Source organism: Pseudoliparis swirei, chromosome 10 (genome assembly GCF_029220125.1).
Source record: "Pseudoliparis swirei isolate HS2019 ecotype Mariana Trench chromosome 10, NWPU_hadal_v1, whole genome shotgun sequence".
Classification (NCBI taxonomy): Eukaryota; Metazoa; Chordata; class Actinopteri; order Perciformes; family Liparidae; genus Pseudoliparis; species Pseudoliparis swirei.
The window spans coordinates 7,776,644-7,797,048 of NC_079397.1; the positions used below are offsets into that span (position 1 = coordinate 7,776,644).

At 43.8% G+C, this 20,405-nt stretch overlaps 2 protein-coding genes across 4 annotated transcripts in view; one reads left to right on the forward strand and one right to left on the reverse strand.

Annotated features, from left to right (window-relative positions):
• Positions 1–1,002: 1,002 nt before the first annotated feature.
• On the reverse strand, positions 1,003–3,015 carry LOC130200888 (uncharacterized). Its single transcript, XM_056425461.1, is given in 1 exon segment — positions 1,003–3,015. A coding segment is annotated over 1 exon segment (2,013 nt).
• Positions 3,016–11,408: 8,393 nt separating this feature from the next.
• Positions 11,409–20,405, forward strand: part of tmtc1 (transmembrane O-mannosyltransferase targeting cadherins 1) — a 49,805-nt gene continuing 40,808 nt past the window's right edge. For 2 of the 3 annotated variants that reach the window (XM_056424777.1, XM_056424779.1), the window contains exon 1: positions 11,413–11,823. In XM_056424777.1, coding sequence (XP_056280752.1) covers positions 11,528–11,823 — 296 coding nt within the window. In that variant the 5' untranslated portion in view covers positions 11,413–11,527. Of the gene's footprint in view, positions 11,824–20,405 lie in introns of all 3 variants that reach the window. The other variant, XM_056424778.1, reaches the window with a different exon arrangement.

The window sequence follows — 20,405 nt, forward strand, 5'->3', positions numbered from 1 at the left end:
GGTCTGATACGGATCCGTATTGCCCTCTTACGTCATTTTCAAAATGAGCGATATTGATATACATCAACCCAAGAGCAGTGGTCCTCAAACTAAGGCCCGCGGGCCGGATACGGCCCACCTCCACATTTGGCCCGGCCCTCTGAACAATACTAGAGTCAGTCAGTCTGGCCACGCAAATCCTAGACTAGCCCCTGTTAAATAGAACGGAATAAGAATTCTCTCTCTCTCTCTCCTCTCTCTCTTCTCTCTCTCTCTCCTCTCCCTCTCTCTATTCTCTCTTCTCTCTCTTCTCTCTCTCTTCTCTCTTCTCTCTCTCTCTCTCTTCTCTCTCTTCTCTCTTCTCTCTATTCTCTAAACATCAGTAAACAGCTGGACAAAGCTTTGAAATCACAGATTTCGTGAGTTTTTGTTTGTTTATTTTTTTAGGAATGGTTGGACCAGTTGTGCGAGGAGCACTGCGCGGAGGAGGAGGAGGGAGGAGGGGGCGGGGGGAAGAGAGGGGGGGGGGGGCTCGTGAGCGCCGTGGAGCATGTCGGGGCGAAATTCTCACAAGAACTCAAATAAATGCCCTGTTGGATATTAAAACACGTTTGTGGGGAATTTATGACAGAGAGAGTAACTTTTATTCTTAAATACTGATGAATGAAAAAAATGTGTCTCCAGCAAAAAGGGCACTTTTCTCATCCAGGGCAAAAGGGCTGGTGCTTGAGTATCACTAGGGCTCTATCTGTGCATGTGCCTGGTCTGTGTCACTGGTGATTTGTTTGTCAGAGGAATAAACGGCCACAGAGGTGTGCAGGCAAAGAGATCAACCTTGTCTGCTGTGTTCATTCCTGCACTCCTACAATAGTGTGTACATACATCTACTGATGCCTAATCTGGACACATTTTCAGTGATGTTCCTGGGATCATTGGACGTTTCGGGTCTTTCAACATCATACGCCCTCCTCCAGGTGACCCAGCCGGGGCTGATCAGACCCCAGCTTGTGTCCAGATGGCCAGCTAGCTACCATGACTCCATGGCTCCCCTCTTTTGAGCCACAGCCATCTTGAGGCTCTCTCTGCCGCATCGGTGGTACTGCGGATGGCTCTCCTCTTTCACTTAACCTCGATGCTTAAACTACTGAAGGCTCTGGCCAAGGAACGGGCTGCAAATCCTCTGCATCCAACCTCCACAGGGAAACACCGTGCTCTCCAGCCAGCCTGCTGGCAGTCACTGACCAGTCCTGTGTACTTGGAGAGCTTCCTCTCAAAGGCTTCTTCCAAGCGATCTTCCCACAGGACTGTCAGCTCCAGCAGCACTGCTTGCTTGGTGGACTCAGACACAAGGACAATGTCTGGTCGCAGGGTGGTGACTGCAATATGGCTGGGGAACTTCAGCTGATGTTCAAGGTCCACCAACAACTGCCAGTCTCTTGCAGACATCAGGATGCCTGCAGATGATGTTCTTCTGGCAGGAGTTGGCTTGTCCCCAGCTCTGACAAAGGCGATGGTTTTCTTGGAGGGTCGGAACTGCTTTGCCCATGCCAGTCCTGCGCTGATAGCTTCAGCAATGGTCTTGAGGACTTGGTCATGCCTCCACCTGTACCAACCATCTCCAAGTGCACTTGTACAGCAACTGAGGATGTGTTCCAGGGTTCCTCGCTTGGAACACAGTGGGCATGTTGGTGTCTCTGCTATGCCCCATATGTGCAGATTTGACGGGCTTGGAAGCACATCATACACTGCCTGGATGAGGAATTTGATGCGGTGAGGCTCGGCTTTCCAAAGCTCAGCCCAGGTCACTTTCCTTTCAACCGCATTCTCCCATCTCGTCCAAGCTCCCTGTTGCTTCATTCCCACTGCCTTGCAGGTTCTCGTCTCCTCCACTGCTGCTCTCACCCCCGCCTGAACAAGTCGTCACCCTTCCTTCCCCCTGGTGTTCATTTGGGGAGTTGGAAAGGATCCTAGCCCTGCTCGACCTCGTGTGACCACTCCCACCAGGCTCCTGTGACGCAGCCTTGCATCTGCCTCTTGAACTGCTTCCTCTGCACTCCATTTCCTGCCAGTCCTCACTTGGATCCCTGCTTTAGCCACCTTCGGATCGCTTGAGTCCCTGTACTGAACCACTTCTCTGGCTCTAGTTACCTTGAATTCCTCCTCCAAGGATTTGAAAGGCAGTCGCAGTTTGTTGGTGTTCCCGTAGAGTGCAATACTGCTCAGGCTCCTTGGTAATCCAAGCCATCTCCGGAGGTGTTGGCTGACTTTCCTCTCCAAGGTCTCAACTGTTGAGATAGGGACCGCATAGACAAGGAGGGGCCACAGGATCCTGGGAAGAATGCCATGTTGGTAGACCCAGGCTTTAAACTTCCCAGGTAGGCCTGACTTGTCCACAGATTTCAGCCAGCCATCCAACTCAGTGCAGGTCGACTGGATAGATGTTGTGTCTCTCAGAGAGCAGTCAAAAACCTTGCCCAAGCTCTTGACTGGCTTCTCTGTGATAGTTGGAATGGCTGTGCCTGTGATGTTAAAACGGAACTTGTCCTCCACCTTCCCTTTCCTCCGCGCCATTGATCTGGATTTGGCGGGTTTGAAACGCATCCGGGCCCACTCCACCAGCTTCTCAAGTCCCTTCAGAATCCACCGGCAGCCTGGGACGGATTCTGTCATGACTGTGAGGTCATCCATGAATGCCCTGATGGGTGGTTGCCGTTGTCCGGAATTCGTGCGGGTCCCTCTGCACTCTGGCTCAGCAGACTTAGTGAGCATGTTCATGGCTAGGGAGAACAATGTCACAGAGATAGTACACCCTGTGATGATACCGATCTTCACCTTGTGCCAACTGGATGTTATTGCTCCTGAAGAGACCATCATCCTGAAATTGCTGTAATAATCAGCGATGAGGTCTCTACACCTGCTGGGTACATGATGTTTTCTCAAGGTGAGCTGAACCAGCTCGTGTGGAATGGAACCGAATGCATTTGCCAGGTCAAGCCACAACACTACATATAGTGAGTATATTGTGATATTTTGCATCATTTCTCTTTATTAATGAACCAAATGTTTCATGTTGTTGAGTTCCGAGTTACCTGTGTGGTAATGTTTGTTGTCTTTTATTTACGTGTTGACAGAAGAGCTACCACTACCGTTATTTATGTACTGAAGTTATGCACTTGACTTACACACTGATTATTTGTACTGAGCGACAGTTTCAAGGCACATTGAGTTTTAATTAATTTCGTCAGATTTGGACCATATAAGTTAGTGACCCAGATTTGTGAAACATTTTAAAGTGGGATTTATTGGTTCACGTGTCAATGTACTGGAAAATCTTTGTTAAATCTAACACACATTGAACATTCCAAATGAATGAAATATTTTTTTAAGAGTAGTCAAGAAATAAAGATCCCTGAAGATGGCTGTGGTGTTGTGTCAAATTTCAACTTCCTCCATATGTAAATGGATCTTATGTTGGTCAGATACCCCCTATAGTCTTCAGTTTAAATGAAGACCACGTCCTCACATGACTGTGAAGTCGGTGTTTGTCCTCTCTGTAAACCAGAGTATTGAGTCATTGGTCCTGTCCTCTCATATCTTTCCACATTGTCCTTCATTTGATCCAAATTTGCACAGATGGCCTCCGTCCCAGCCTGTCTGCTCTCTTGTGTCCTGTCATTGGTCGGACCTTAGGTCTCTCTTTGCTTGAAGAAGGATTGAGTCCTTTGTAAACCAAATGTGTCTGTTCTTCTTCTCCGTAAAAAATCCAAGCAGGTCTAATATCAGTTCATCAAAGTCTCTTTCAACAAAACAGTCATTTTTGTCTTATAATTATGAGATACTATCTCATAATTTCAACTTATTATCTCATAATTTCGATTTACTATCTCATAATTAAGATTTAGCATCTCATAAGGTTGGCTGGAGCTCATGGAGATGAGTCCCTGTCTCGTAAGCACAAGGTACTAGGATTCTCGCTCTCCCCATAGTTGCATGTTGAAGTGTACTTGAGCAAGACACTGAACCCCCCAGTTACTCCCCGGGCGCTGCAGCCCACTGCTCCTTAATAGCTAAGGATGGGTCAAATGCAGAGAATAATTTACCCACGGGGATCAATAAAAGTGTACATTTCTTTCTTATAATAACTTCAGTCAATAGTTATATAGGAGCACGCAACCACCATCTCATAATTTCCACCTATACTATCTCAGAATTATGGTATGGTATGGTATTCGGTTTTATTGTCATTGACTAGAGTACAGGTACAAAAGCAACGAAATTGCAAAGAAAGGGTGGATGGAAGATTACAGCATAACATGAGGGAAGAGAGGCGAGAAAAAAACAACCCCCCGACTATGCCCCTAGAGGGGTACAGTGTGGGAGCAGGAAAAAACACCTTAGCACATAAGCACATACATCTTAAACATGACTTGCAACGAGTAGGAAGGGGGGAGGGGAGGTAAGCCAAAGACTGGGTGATCTAAGCCCAGCCATTGGGGGCAGAAGGTGACCAGCACCAACAATCAGCCAGCCCGGTCCGTCAGCCATTACAGCGCCAGCCACAGACCCCGTCCTGTCACACTGGGGGGACGAAGCAGGCGAAGGCGTGGGATGGGGGTGAGGGTAGTGAATGCATATCAGTGTGTGGAAGTTCGTGTGTGAGTGGCCTGGTATGTCGTCCTCCCCCAGGCCACAACAGACAGAGTTCTCAGTCCGCAAGATGGTCGTTGCCATGGAGATAGCCTTGAAAGGTCCTGGGGAGACAACAACCACAGGTGTCTGTGGATAGGGGGAAGGGAATGAGAGAGATTCTCGCTTCAGTGATCTTCGGGGGAGTTGTTGTTCCAGTAACGGCCTTGGCCAAGGCCCGTCCTGGTAGAGGGAGCCGAAAGCAGATAAGATTGGGATTGTTTGGTCTTCCAGTAGCTGCATTTCAATTTGCGCAACTACTATTCCTCCATTTTCCTCCCATTTCCCAATAGGATTTCAAATCGATCCAATTTCATTTGCAGAGCCGTCAGCTTCTCCACAATGTTGTCATTCTGGCGGTTTAATGCCACAGTCTGAGTGCCAACCACTCTACCCAACGCGTCAATCATGTCGGGCAGCCTTAGGGGGCTTTTAACAGCTGTCACTGTTTCCTTAATTTTCCGATAAGCCAGGGCAGCGCCAAATCCAAACAGCAGAAATCCTGTAATCAAAGTTCCGAATAGGTAGATGTCTTCTACGTCCTCCACGGAAAGGGCTGCTAGGCACAAGACACGCCACTTCCCCCACGCGTCCATCGTGTAACCAGCAACACACGTCCCGGCAGGACAGGCAGGTTCCCCCGAACCCGAGCTTCTCGTCGAGAAGACGGTGTCAATTGCGTTAAGAGACCAGTTGATCAGGTCCATGGTTTTTAGTTCGAAGAGCGATGCGGAGAGAGTCTCTCAAGTATAAAACAAGACGATAGGAGCCACGCAGGGAAGGGAAGGTCATGGGGAGGAGAGGGAGAGAAAAATGCGACCGCCTTCGAAGAGAGCCAAAAGAGAAATAGATGACAGATAGATAGATATATACTTTATTAATCCCCAAGGGGAAATTTGTCGTGACAGTAGCAGCACCAATAAACCAAACACACAAGAATAAAAAACAAAACACAAAATATAAGAAACAGGGATGAAAGATATAGAAGTATACAAAGTAAAATACAAAACAAAACAAAATATATATGTACATATACAACACACATACATACACAACACACAACACCAATGACAAATCAAATCAAATACAAAAATATTAAATATAGACAGTGTGCAAAAAGCAAAGTGTGTGTATATGTGCAGAGCAAATGAAATGAAATGTGTGTGTATGTGTGTAGTGCAAACAAATGAAATGTGTGAAGTGCAGATCAACATAGTGTAAATATTAAGTTATTATTGCACTACGATCTGGCAAGAGGTGATCTGTTATAGAGCCTCATAGCCGTCGGCAGGAATGTTCTCCTGTATCTGTCCTTGTGGCAGCGGAGCGTGAGGAGACGTCTGGAGAAAGTACTCCTCTGACCCTGTAGTAGGTGGTGGAGAGGGTGGTCCGGGTTGTCCAATATGGACACAAGTTTCTTCAACATCCTCCTCTCCACCACCTGTTCCAGGTGCTCCAGCTGGCAGCCGATGATGGAGCCAGCCTTCCTAACCAGTTTGTTAAGACGGCTGGTGTCACCGGCTCCGATGCTGCTCCCCCAGCAGACAATGGCAAAGTGCAGCACACTGGCCACAACCGACTGGTAGAATAACTCCAGCATCTTGCTGCACACGTTGAAGGATCGAAGCTTTCTCAGGAAAAAGAGTTGACTCATCCCCTTCTTGTATACAGCGTTGATGTTGGCCTTCCAGTTCAGTCGGCTGTCGATGGAGACGCCCAGGTACTTGTACTCCTCCACCATGTCCACGTCCACTCCCAGGACACTCAGAGGTGGAGGAGCTGTCGCCTTCCTCCTTGAAGTCCACCACCATCTCTCTGGTCTTGGCCACGTTCAGCCGCAGGTGGTTCTCATCGGCCCACTTTACAAAGTCACTCACCACTGCCCTGTACTCCTCCTCCCGTCCATCCCTAATACACCCGACCACTGCAGAGTCATCTGAGTACTTCTGCAGATGGCATGACTCTGTGTTGTACTGGAAGTCAGTCGTGTACAGGGTGAAGAGGAAGGGAGACAGAACAGTTCCCTGTGGGGCTCCAACATCACTGACCACCGTTCCAGACAGCACACGGCCCATTCTGACAAACTGTGGCCTGTGAGGTAGTCAGTGATCCAGGAGATGGTGGACGCGTCCACACCGACCACCCGCAGCTTCTCACTCAGTAGCAGTGGCTGGATGGTGTTAAATGCACTGGAGAAGTCGAAGAAAGTGACTCTCACAGAGACACCGGTTCCATCCAGGTGCCACTGAGCTCGTTGCAGCAGGTAGATGATGGCGTCGTCCACTCCCACATGAGGCTGGTAAGCAAATTGCAGAGGGTCCAGCGATGATTTCACCTGCGGCCGGAGGTGGGCCAAGACCAGCCTCTCCAGCACCTTCATCACATGGGAGGTGAGGGCGACCGGTCGGTAGTCGTTGAGGCCAGATGGTGTTGACTTCTTTGGGACAGGGACCAGGCACGACATCTTCCACAGCACCGGGACCTCCCCCTGCCTCAGGCTGAGGTTGAAGAGGTGCTGCAGGACACCAGACAGCTGGGTGGCGCAGGTCTTTAGGACCCTGGGGCTGATGCCATCAGGACCTTCCGCCTTGCGCTGGTGTAGTTTCTCCATTATGACTTTGCATCGCACTAGTATGACTTTCTATCTCGGAATTCTGAAATACTAACTCATAATTTAGATTCATAGGATCTGCCTAAAATATTTTTTCAATATTGGGAAATTATTAATGTAATTTCCTCTTTTTTAGCTTACTTTGACTTAGATTTGTTCAAAGACTACTGTAAAATCTCATAAAAATAACCATGGACATAAAAAGAGGTCTTCGTGAACATAGTGGAAATAGAATATAACCTTTTAAAGATATGCTTTAATAACAGTTAAAATATTTGAACATTATGAATATCATCTTTTAATTTGAGCCAAGTTTGCCTTTAATTATCACAAAAAATGTATAGTAAAATCTCAAAATAATAGACATGAACATAGCAGGGGACATCATGAACAACAATCAAGTGAAAATAGAATAAAACCTTTTAAGGATCTGCTTTAATAACAGTTATAATATTGTGATATTATGAATATAATCATTGGACTTGAGCTGACTTTCAATTAAAAACAATACGGTAGTGTAAGTTAATATGTTATTATAATATTATTTCGCATAATGGCCAAAATAATGTTGTTTTTGACTTGTTCTATCAAATTGGATAAATTATTGCTGAGAAATGGGTCCCTAGTGATGCTTTTTGGTCCGTACATGCCCTCGCACCGTAACACCATGAAAAGAGGTGCACTACATTTCAAGCGGCGGCTCACATGACCGAGTATCCGCAGATGCTGGCTCACATGACCGCAGAGTCTCTGCCGGTAGCTGAGTTTACAAGAGTTTGCCATTTTTAAGATAGCATAGCTATGTTACAAACTAAGCTAAACAGGTAGGTCACATCCAAACGGCTTTAGATTATTTATTTTACAACAAAGCTTAACTAGCGTAGGCTACTGTGATTTAGTAAAACACTGCGGTGAAAATAGTTTAACATATCGCTATTCTACATGTAGTTGGGATAGTATTTCATAATTATGAGATGCTAAGTCATAATTATGAGATAGTAAATTGAAATGATGACTTACAGAATCCACATTTTTTTTCTCACAATGGTGGAAATGGGCTTCAATCAGTGCCGTCGCTCCCATAACACGCACTACGCGATGTGCGTAGGGCACCAAGTCCTGAGGGCAGGGCCGGAGTGGGGCCACTTTTCAGCCCGGGAATCTCAGGCTCAAGACCAGCCCACTTTTTTCATGGTAGGCTATAGTGGAAATTGGATAAATGAAGCAACAGTTCAGCTCTTACTATCCTGTAGTTCTTTTATTAATACCATGGTCCAACAAATAATGTAACGGTTAAATACAACAATAATAATCCACTTAAGATAAGAAGTTAACAAAAAATATGCACAACATTAAAAAAGGCAGAAGGGCGTAGCAGGGGTGTCAGACTCAGATTAGGCAGTAGGCCAGATTTGTTGGAGTGAGACCTCGTGGGGGCCGTCATTGTCATGGTCATTATCATTTTTCTGCATGAGTATTATATAGTGGTGATTTACTCCTTTACTACACCCACTTCTGAGCAAACAATCCATATTGGTTCATCAAGTACTGTCCTGCTCTTTCTTAGAATATATAACTTTTGTCTTATCTGCTGCTCCGAAGCTACAAAGAAAAATTAAGAGTGATATTACTGCATACTTCAATATCAATATCAATAGTATATATCAATATTTGCATAATATTTGCAAAGTCTATGGATCGCCATATTTTGGGTGATATAAAAAGGCTAATATTTTAATTCAATTACATATTTTGCTTGGGAATAGGTTGACAACGCTACAATGATATTAAACAAGGCTACAACGTTAGCCGAATAGTTATGTTGCTAATCATTAGGCCTTTGTCTCTCTTTACCAGTTGCCACTTGTGTTTGTCCTCTTGAAAATAAATCTGTAAGCTTGGCACATTTGGCAGCATCCTCCTCCAATGCCTTTCTTTTTTTCAACCTGGCTTTTTCAGCCCCTCCTGCCCTCTTCCTCCCGTCCATCCTCCCTGACGCGTATCGTTGCGGTCGGGCCGGCCCAGCTATCCGTAGCTGAGAAAACTTTTTGGAAAAGACGGCTAAGGACCGAACCAACTCTATTTTGGAGGGGTGAAGTTCTCCTCTCCCAAATTGAGTTGGTTGGGTTCCATAATGGACTGAACCAACTCTATTATTTGGGAGGGGTGAACTTCCTCGCATGGTACAACCCATGCAGAGGCTGCGGTGTCAGAATGCTGAACGTGTGTAGCCCACTTTAAGAGAAGATGGACTAACGTGACAAATGTCAACAAATAAAATTCTCGACCGGCCCAGAAGTGAAGCGGCCCACCGGGAACTCTCCCGATTCTCCCGATTACCCACCCCGGGCCTGCCTGAGGGGGCACCAAAAAATAGGCAACTAAAAAAATCATCATAGTTATAATAATTATAATGCCGGTATTATTTCAGTCTAGAAATATTAGGCACCTTTTAGGTAGTGTTGTTACGAGATGTGCCGACGCTTCGAAGCGTGTGTCGAGTAATGGAGGGGGCGTTTCCTCGAAGCGCGTATCGAGGCTTGCTTCATTTAGGGGAGGAGCCAAAAATGATGACGTCCGAAGCCTCGCTGCCCGGCTGTACCACGTGACTGCTTCTGGAAGTGGTTCAGATATTGCCGGGAGGTTTGACAGCAATATAAACCCCTCAGGCTCCATTCAACATGTGGGTTGTTGGTTGAGAGTTTGGAGAGTTTAGAGAGAGAGAGATATTTTTGGAGAGTTAGGAGAGTGCGGAGAGAAGGATAGGTGATAAGATGGAACTGTTGAGAAACTGTTATTTCTGAATAAAAATGAATAAAATGTCCCCTGTCCTGTACATCACTGTCCAAGTTATACAAGCATATTCAGTCCCCTCTTCCTAGTTACACACACACACACACGTTCACTGTCCTCTGCCTGCTTAAGCCCATGCCATTTTCCTAAAGTGACATAATAACATTATTACACAACCTGCCATATCATATGCTACTACCATTTTGGGAACATTTAGACACACAGAATACATTCAAAAAATATTTTATTATGCACATATGTGATCATTTATGTACAGAAATGATTTGGTCAAACATTTTTGTCATTCATAGTCATTCCCAACAGCCATAACAGACACACACACATTCAATGCATCACATGATGTGGTTCAGAATGCCTGTGATTATACACTTGGCCAGTAGGTGGCTTCGTGTGCACATGAAGCTTCGAGAAATGAACCCTTTCTCGAACCAATTGGCTGAAGTGGTTCGATGCCTCATGAGGCTTCATCTCACCATCACTACTTTTAGGCATGTATATCACGAAACAGGCAGAACAAGAGATATATTTAATTGCTCAAAAAAAGTTACAATGGTAACCCGAGTTTCATTGATTTTCTGCAGCTGATATTTCTGTCGCTCCACAGTAGCAACGTCCTCTTGCGCATGCGTCTGCAGTCAGGTTCTCAATTGCTGATGTTGAGTTCTCGTACTCCTCTTAAACTCAAACATTCTAAAGGCGACTGGGGTTAGTAGGTCCGTCTTTCAATCAGGAGGTTGGCGGTTCAATCCCAGCTCTAGTCGTTGTGTCTCTTGAGCAATTAAACGTAACCCTGAATTGCTCCCGTCTACGTTGTATTAATGTAACATGATTGTAAGTCCCTTTGGAGCGTCAGCTAAAAGGACATGTAATTGTGGCACAGCGTGCCTTTTTTCTAATACTCATACTAATTTAAATTGTCTGCTACTATAATATGTATACTATTCGTCATTTTCTTCCTTTTATTATCCTCAAACAAACTCCAAGGGGCTTGTCATAACTCATTGCACATGTAAATATGTCAATGCTGTTCGGGAATACTTCCCACTCTTTGGCTGACACCCATAAAGCGAAATATGTCAATGTTGGCTCAAAAAACGTAATGGTCTTTTAATTGTTGTGTTTTAATACAATAAAGAATAGTGTCCGTTAAATAATAATTATATGTTAATCAATCCATATGATAATAAACTAATTCATGTTCAGTAATAGGCCAAATGAAATAAAATACAGTAAAGATAAATATACAATGTTTTATTTGGAGCTCACAAAGCCTTAAAGTCTGACGTTCACAGACTGTACTTGAAGGCAACACCACAGCCACCAGTCTCCGCAGTCCGCACTCAACAGCAGACACAACCGCTACCTGCTAGGCGGAATGAACAACGCTCCTCGTTTTACTCTTCGCGCAGCGGAGCCGCGGGAGAAGCCAGGCCCGACATGACAGGGCTGGGACGGGAGAAGAAAGCCCGCCAGCAACCGCGGTTGAACGTCCGGGCAGAGGCAGTGTGGGTTGCGGGTCGCTACGCCCTGTTGGCCGCCCTGTGCGCCCTGTGCTACAATAACTCTCTCCGCGGGGAGTTGGTACACGACGATGTGTGGGCTATCGTCAACAATCCGGATGTCCGACCGGGCTCCAGCTTTAGGAACATCTTCAGCAACGACTTCTGGGGGAAGCGGATGGCGGACAATACAAGCCACAAGTCCTACAGACCGCTATGCATCCTCACCTTTAAGTAAGTTATGCCTGATTTCCCAACGGTGCTATTTTCACCTCACCTGGAGCTCTTGAACCAGTACGTGTACTAGTTCCAGCGCAGTGTTAGTGGCATTAACCCGAGGTAAGGATCATGTCGCAAACTAGGGCATGGGAATAGCATATAAACACGCAGACAAAGCTGACGTCATACAGCGCTCCCCTTGTGGAAAGACGCTGTTGCAGGCTCACAGTGAACTTTACAATAAAACCAGTTAAATTTAGCTGGTTTTATTGTAAAGTTCACTGTAAAAATAAAGTTCACTGTAAAAAATCAAACTGAATTGAAACTGAATTGAAAATTTCAATATGTTAGTAATTGTTCTAAAGGTGCACAATCCATATTTTTTTTGTATGAATCGAATGACTTTTGTAAAATTGGATGGTACAAGCACCTTTTATGGTCTTAACCTCTCAAAGCACTTTGCCACTACATGTCATCATTCACCCCATTCACACATTGATGGCAGGAGCTACCATGCAAGGGGCCACAATGTCTTGCCCAAGGACAAATCAACATTGATTGGAGGATCAGGATTTGCATTGATAGATGACCCCGATAGTTCTAGAACTCTGTGGTTCCTCTTTGCCTAGGATCAATTAAAAAATCCTTTCAAAAGTAAGTGTAAGTTCAGAAACTGATTTTTATATATTTTATATTAAATCAGATACTGATGCTGATACTGCGCTTGAATTACATCTTTTTTTCAACCAAAAAGGCTTTCCGCTGGTTAGAGAGTACCTGGCTGAAAACATATTTTACAGTGGGTACATCACTGGAAAAAGGTTGAGAACCACTGAACTAGGGTATACACATGTTTTCTAAAATGTTTACTTTAATATCATCATTATTGCACCGAATCAGCAGCTCTGCCCACTTTGGTTGGCCTGTGCTTGTGTGTTTCAAGCAGCCTGACGCTTTTATTATTCGAGGACGGTCATTGTAATGGCCAATCATCTGCTGGCCAATTCACCATCTGGTAATACAGTAAAGAACACATTGGTGCCCTGATATCTCTCCTGAGAACAGACAGTGTGGCTCAAAAACACACATTCAAAACAGGTTTGAGTATGTGTTGGAATCACTGTAATGGCCAGAGACGATGGAGGGGTAGATTATCTTTTAAATACTGAATTAAAAGGTGAATCGGGTCACTGCTCTTCCCCTCCCTGTAGACATTTACAAGCATTGTTCACCTCTAAATGCCATCAATACTTTACTCATTCCACGTATTAAGGGCCACTGTTGCTCAGTGTTGGAGCAGGGTCGTCCTTGAATCAAAGAATTGTCGATTCGATCCACGGCTGTGCTAGCTCATGTCCGTGTGCCTTTGGGCAAGATGCTTAACCCCAAATTGCTCCGGTAGATATGCATATGGTGTGGGAATATTATAGAAATGTTAGTTAGTCCTGATGGGAAGGGGGCACCTTGCATGGTAGCTCCTCCCATCAGTGTATGAATGGGTGTGAAAGGGTGAATGATGTCATGTACCGTAAAAGTGCTTTGAGTGGTCGGAAGATTAGAAAAGCGCTGTACAAGTACAGGTCCATTTGCCATCCAAAGGGCTTTGAGTGGTAGACAGACTAGAAATAAACAAGAACAGTCCATTTACCATTTAATCATAAGGCCACCATTAAAAAGCAGACTGTGTTCAAGCAGGATAGTTTGCATATGACACATTCAGGGACAAGTTTTTCCATTATGAGCATGTCTGCAAACTTTTTTAATACGAACTCCAGCAAAAATGGTTACAGGCCTCTTTCGCGACGCCTCCTGCCTCCGTTGCCCTGTCCCCTGCCATGGCCCTGCTGATGCACCTCCCCTCTCTTCTTCTGTTTCATGGATTTAGGGCTGCAACTAACGATTATTTTGATAATCGGTTGATAATTTTATCGATTAATCGGATAAAAAAACAAAAAAACTTTAATTTTCAACCCTTTATTCAAAACAGGGTCCGTACGGTCATGGAAAACCTGGAAAAGTCATGGAATTTTTAAATGGCTATTCGCAGGCCTAGAAAAGTAATTGAAAAAAATAAAATCCCAAAATATTTGGAAAAGTAATGCAAATTTGTTTTATTCAAATGTTAATTTACACGGTATATATACGGTATGCTTTGGAATTCTCATTGTTATTTTAAATATTACATCTTCTCACTTTGTCACGTATAGACAGAGTTCTCACAAAATGTTTAATCATGGAAATGTGGTTTAAAGTCATGGAAAGGTCCTGGAGACCCACTGGTCACCATGGTGATGAACCCGTCACAAACAGACTGACAGCTTTCCTCTCCTGAGCAGTGGTCCACATTTGGACCGGCACCCTGAACAATATCAGAGACGCGTTCAGATTTATTATTTTTTTCACCTGGCCCGCTGCCGTTGAGATTGCAGTGAGACGCGGAAAAAATGTGAAGTGGTGCTCTAAACAATAAAACATATTTGATGGACGTGTCGCGTCTCGGCCAATCAGCGTTCAGATGTCGACAGCGTTTGGGAAGTTAGGTTAGCTTGAATGTTCGTCCGCTACATCTGCTGCTGTCACGCTGCACGGTGTAGCGAAACTAACAAAGTCCATGCCTAATACTAATAATTCATACATTTCTGTCATACTCATTGAATGTGTTGTAACCCTGTAACGCTGTTCATCTGTACACATGACATCTATTGCTTCTGTCCATCCGGGAAGGGTTCTTTCCTTTTTTTCCCCTGTGAAAGGTTTTTTTGGGAAGTTTTTCCAGATCCAATGTGAGTTCCTGGGACAGGGATGTCGTTTGTGTACAGATTGTAATTTTGAACTGAATTGAATGAACTCAGTGAAAACTATCAAACTCAAAATCTCTTTTTTAAAATGTTCATCTAATAGGGATTTATTTTCTTATGGATACAGAAATTTGCAACTTAGCTGACCTAATAATCTAATACAAGATACCGTTCACAAATTTCACACTTTAAAAGTCTTTAAAATATGTTGATTACTTTTCAAAATCCTCATAAACCACTCTTTACACAGGGTGTCCGCGGGTCCTTAAAAAGTCTTCAATTGCTTTTCCAAAAAATAAGGCCTTAAAAAGTCTTAAATTGTCTTAAATTCAGATTGGATTGGTCTTAAATTTTTTGGGTGTCATGTCACTGCGAATATGAGGCAATCTGTTCTGCCAGGTCTCATATTTTGCTCCGGTCGCTCTGCGGTGTCTCTGGTGTCACCGGGGCCACGCCCCTTCTCTTAAAGGGGCCCCGCGTATTCGGTCCCATCCCCTACAACGTGAAGCATCGGCTACTTTAGAAAACATGGCAGGATGCAAGTTCAACAACGGCTTGAAAAGAACGAGTGTTTCTGGTCACGGTCGGTGAAATGCTTCTGAAGCTGCGTTATGTGTCGCGAGACTTTCCAGCGGTGGAATCTCACGAGCAGAGCAAGAAGCACAGAGACTAGCGAAGGCCGCCAGCAGCCCGCGGGGCTAGCTCCTGCTCCGCCGCTAGCTCCTGCTCCACCGCCAGCAACAACGTCAACGCTACAACGTCAACGCTACAACGCTGGAGGTCACCGGAGGAAATCCAGCGCCGTGTAACAAAGAGCTCATCACCGAAGACCAACGCTGCAGTGCGTTCTTCATTCTGTTTGACGAGACTCTGGACCAGACCACCGCGAGCAGAACGCTGGACTTCATGTGCGCTATTGGTGAAATGACCACGTCCTGTCAGAATCCTATGGAGCACAGCTCATGGGCCATGACATCACCCAGGACCTACTTCAGCATCTCAAAGTAAGTCTGCCATAAATATATATGTATTAACTAACCTCATGTATATGAGTATGTGTATCATATAGTTAAGCTTTACTCGTGTGTCAAGTTAATAACAGCTATGCATAGGCGCACTACACATTAATTAGACTAATTAAAAATAGTTTTAGAATGGTAGTAAGTAGAGTGGTGTTTACCTGTCAATATGTATACATAGTATATACACTAGGCTCAAGAGATGGCTCGCGTTGCTTAATTTGTAAAAATAGTTTTCATTCATATTTATATGACATTAATCTGACGTGGTGGTGTCATGAAGAGATGTGTTGACTGTTGTTTGGCTAATATCTGCCTTTTCTTTCTTTTTTCCAGGAGAATGGACCAAATGTCAACTGGAAGTTTTTATATTAATACAGTTTGACAAGGATTGTTTTCCTAGGCTGTGTCTACTACCGCGCACTTTACGAAGTACACTGCAATGCAGTGCACTGCGTCGCTGATGAAGTGCTGTCTCAAATGGAACACTTAACTGTTAACCACTTGGCGGAAGTGACGGACGCAAATCTGTTCACGGCACCCGCGAAATTAAGCCGGGAGTGACATATGCAAATCAGCTTGCGATACCCTAACCCTTAAACTGACAAAATTAATGTACTTCTTGCCCTCTTGTTGTCCCTTGTTTACCCCTTTCTCCACCCCATGTGGAAACTGCGATACCTCCACAATCGCGGCAGGAGCCTCCGTGGTCTACCGCTTGTGCTACCGTAGCCATCTCGTCCGCCATTGTTTTAGAAATAAAATGAAAAGCTGGCGAAAGGGCTCCTCCTCTTCCGCTACGTCACCAAGATGGCGGCCGCTTAGGGCGAGTAGTGTCCATCGTTTTACACTACATTTTTTGCCCGTTTGCAGTGCACCATCCGGGTACTTTCAGTGCACTGAATTCTGCTGGTTTTTTCAGTGGCGCACTTCGAACACTGAAAGTCAGTGCTCGAAGTGCTCAAGTGCGCGGTAGTAGACACAGCCCTAGTATATTCACAAAAGCTCAGGAGTAGACGTATGAACCTGTGCACAAAAATCCATCACATAGAGACATGAGAACTCACTCACTCACTCACACACACACACACACACACATACATTCTATTATGTAAATGTGTTTGCATTTTAAAAGTAGCTGGAATTGTTATTTATGTTATTTTATAGATTTTTTTTTTTGTTCAAAAGGAACTATGTTGCTCGTATTTAAAAAAATATATTTACTTGATGTTATAAGCATTTGTTCATGGGACCTAAATGTTCTGAAAATGTTGTATTAATAAATATAATTTACAACAGCAATGACATTTTTGTGTTATCCTTTCGCATTACACCATACTGTTCATTTTGAACAAACAGTGTGTTTAGATTAATGTATATTTCCACTTTTGATTTGTATTTCCATCACAAGTTCGGTCTTAAATTTTATTTAAACGTGGTCTTAAAAAGTCTTAAATTTCACTTGTTTATTGCTGTAGACACCCTGTTTACATCTCATAATAAGATATATTATCATGCAAGTCTCATTGTTATTCATGTTTAAGAGTAGTGGTTACACAGGCCCATCTCACAAAGGTCACAGATCAGATTCCAGCCACACTTCCTGAAAAGATTTCCTTGCGTGGGACATTGAACTCTGACCTGTGCCATCATTGTAAGTCTCTCTAGATCTGCACATCAGCTAAATGCATTTTAATTTTTTTTTAAAATGTCTCTGAAGCCTTCATGGCTGGGTCGAGATCCCAGCATGGCCCTCTGGGAAATTTAATTTCACAGCCCTTCACTTGTTCTACACTCTTCTCAGCATCAGCTATTATGGCAGATCAGAATCAGCTACGGTGAGGTGAGATAATGTTGAGGGTTAACGCTCTCTTTCAAGCAAGTTTTACCAGCCCTCCTCATTCAATTCTAAATAAAAGATGGGTAGTGGAAACCTGAGTCTCCATTACATAATGGACTGGACGAGGGCTCTCAGAAGACCCCTTTTAGAACTAATAACAATCCCAGATAAGAAGTTAAGATGTGAAGCCATGATCTGTTCAGCTCTCCCTTCTTTTGTTTCTACAAAACCTAACATGAAATCGTTAATGATAAAGTGTTCACTCTTTTTCCTTTTTTAGTATTCTTAAGTAAGAGAAATTGTCATATTCCACTCTGACTGACAGTATCATATATGTTCTTTACGATCTTGTTATACTGCTATACTGACTGGATTGAGATTCTGTTCAGGAAAATAAGACACTTCATCACAGAAAGGTGTTTTGACCTTTAAAGATTCCCACTGTAATGTTATCTGATAAGTTCGTTTTTTTAAAACAATGATTGTCTTTAGATGGTTAGGTTTGATGGGAAACTGACTCACACCAAGTAGACGTATTTATCTATCTGGTCGGCTGTAGCTCGTGGAGATGAGTGGTCATACCTAGGGATGAGAATTGATACGATTTTAACGATTCCGATGTCGAATCGATTCTCTTATCGATTCTTATTGGGCAAGGGGTGAAAAAAAAGAGCACAAACGGGTTTATTTACATTAATTTTCTATAATGCTGCACACACCATATACAGTATGTATACATACACATTTACATTTTTTTAAATAACCAAAAACATTTATACATATTCCAATTGAACTTAAAATAAAACTTACATAACTTAAATAAAATGTATTATGTTTAATTTAAACATGTTCCTAGAAATTACAGTGCTCCTTCCTTTTTTTAAAGGGTATATGAACTGAGCTGCCAAAAATGAAACTAGCAGTGGCAAATACCAAGTGTGCAACCATCAATTGTATGGATCATCAACAATTCTTGTGCAGAAAAATAAGCATGTCTGCTTTCTCCGGGAGGATACGCGATCTCTCAGGACTTATTGTGTCTCCAGCCGTGGAGAACACTCTCAGATGGGTGGAGGATGCCTGAACACAAAGATATGAGGTGTACAAGACGTGCTAGCTGTAGCCTGTGACCCAGACAGACGACCAGCCTCTGAACCGGTCTGACTCTGAACGTCATCAGCTAAATTGGATGGCAATGGAGATTATTTATATAGTGAAAGCTGGTTTACACAATGAACGCCTCCACATTTGATCCGGCCCGCCTCCACATTTGGACCGGCCCCCTGAACAATATCAGAGACGCGTTCCGATTTATTATTTTTTTCACCTGGCCCGCTGCCGTTGAGATTGCAGTGAGACGCGGAGAAAATGTGAAGTGGTGCTCTTCGCAACAAAACATCTTTGATGGGACGTGTCGCGTCTCGGCCAATCAGCGTTCAGATGTCGACAGCGTTTGGGAAGTTAGGTTAGCTTGAATATTAGTCCGCTACATCTGCTGCTGTCACGCTGCACGGTGTAGCGATACTAACAAAGTACCCGTACGTTAAAAACGATGTGATTTAGCATAGTTTTAGTATCGATACTTCATTAAAAGAGCGATCAGAGCGCACGCAATGCTCCGCTGCGTTAAATGCTGTCTGCGCGCGCAGCGCTCAGCCGTAATGCGCGCACACAGGTGAGCACACTCACCTCACACTAGCACTTTTTGTCGTGTGAAATAGAGCTAAACTTTAGTACGCCTCTGCCTAGTTGCCATGTTTGCTGCAGTCTGAAGAAGAAACTAAAAAAGTTCGCGCATGCGCAACGCCACAGAGGACCGTTGGCAGAACCGTTAAAGAATTTGGCTGACAATCGGTTCACTGGGAACCGGTTAACCGGTTCTCGATGCCCATCCCTAGTCATACCGCAACAAGGGACCCGGTTTTGATCCCCACTCTCCCTAAAGTTGCATGTTGAAGTGTCCTTGAGCAAGACACAGGGATTGTACGGTCGTAGAAAACCTGGAAAAGTCATGGAATTTTGAAATGGTTATCTCCAGGCCATGCAAAGTCTTTGAAAAAAATGAAATCGCAAAGGTTTTTGAAAAGTCATGGACATTTGTTATATTCCTATGTTCATTTCCGTAGTTTGATTACAAGAATAAACATGTTTATATATAGTTATTCTTTGAATCAAACTATTGTCTCTCATTCATTTGTGTCATTTATGGTATACTCATGTATTGCACCGAGATTTCACAAAATGTTTGGTCATAGAAATGTGGTTTAAAGTCATGGAAATCCATTGGTCAACATAGTGGTGGACATTAATGTTCCTTCACCTTGTGAGGAATCCAAAGTAGTTTAAGCATGGTTGTTTTATAACACTTTATTACAGGAACAAGTCTACAAGTAATCAACAATGAGTTAAGTACAAACAAGCCATGAAAACATTTAGCTGAATGGAGCAGAGATCCCCGAGCCTTTTCTCAAGAACGTCAGAAATTAATGCTGTTGTTTAGTCCTAGTTTCTTGTCCTTTATACATTCCAGAAGCCCATTAAAATATCCGTGTTTAACCTACTTAGCTGATCTACTCAAGCAGAGCGCAATGATAGGACACGGCAGTCTTGAATTGATAATGTTTAGCTTAAGTCCATAAAGATAACCCCAGGATATGTTTGGTCATCATTGGTGTCTTGAACCCAGGACATGTCGGTCATCATCATCTTGTCACCCCACCCGTGAACTTGTCTCGGTTCTTCTGCCACATGTACACAAATGGTATATCGAAGAAGTCGCGCAAGTTATTATAACATAATAAAACAATGATAAGGATTTTCCTCTTACAAACACGTGTATGAAACCTGAAGACACTGAACCCCCAGTTGTTCCCCGGGCGCTTCACTGCATCCCACTGCTCCTTAATAAGTAAGGATGGGTCAAATGCAGAGAAGACTTTA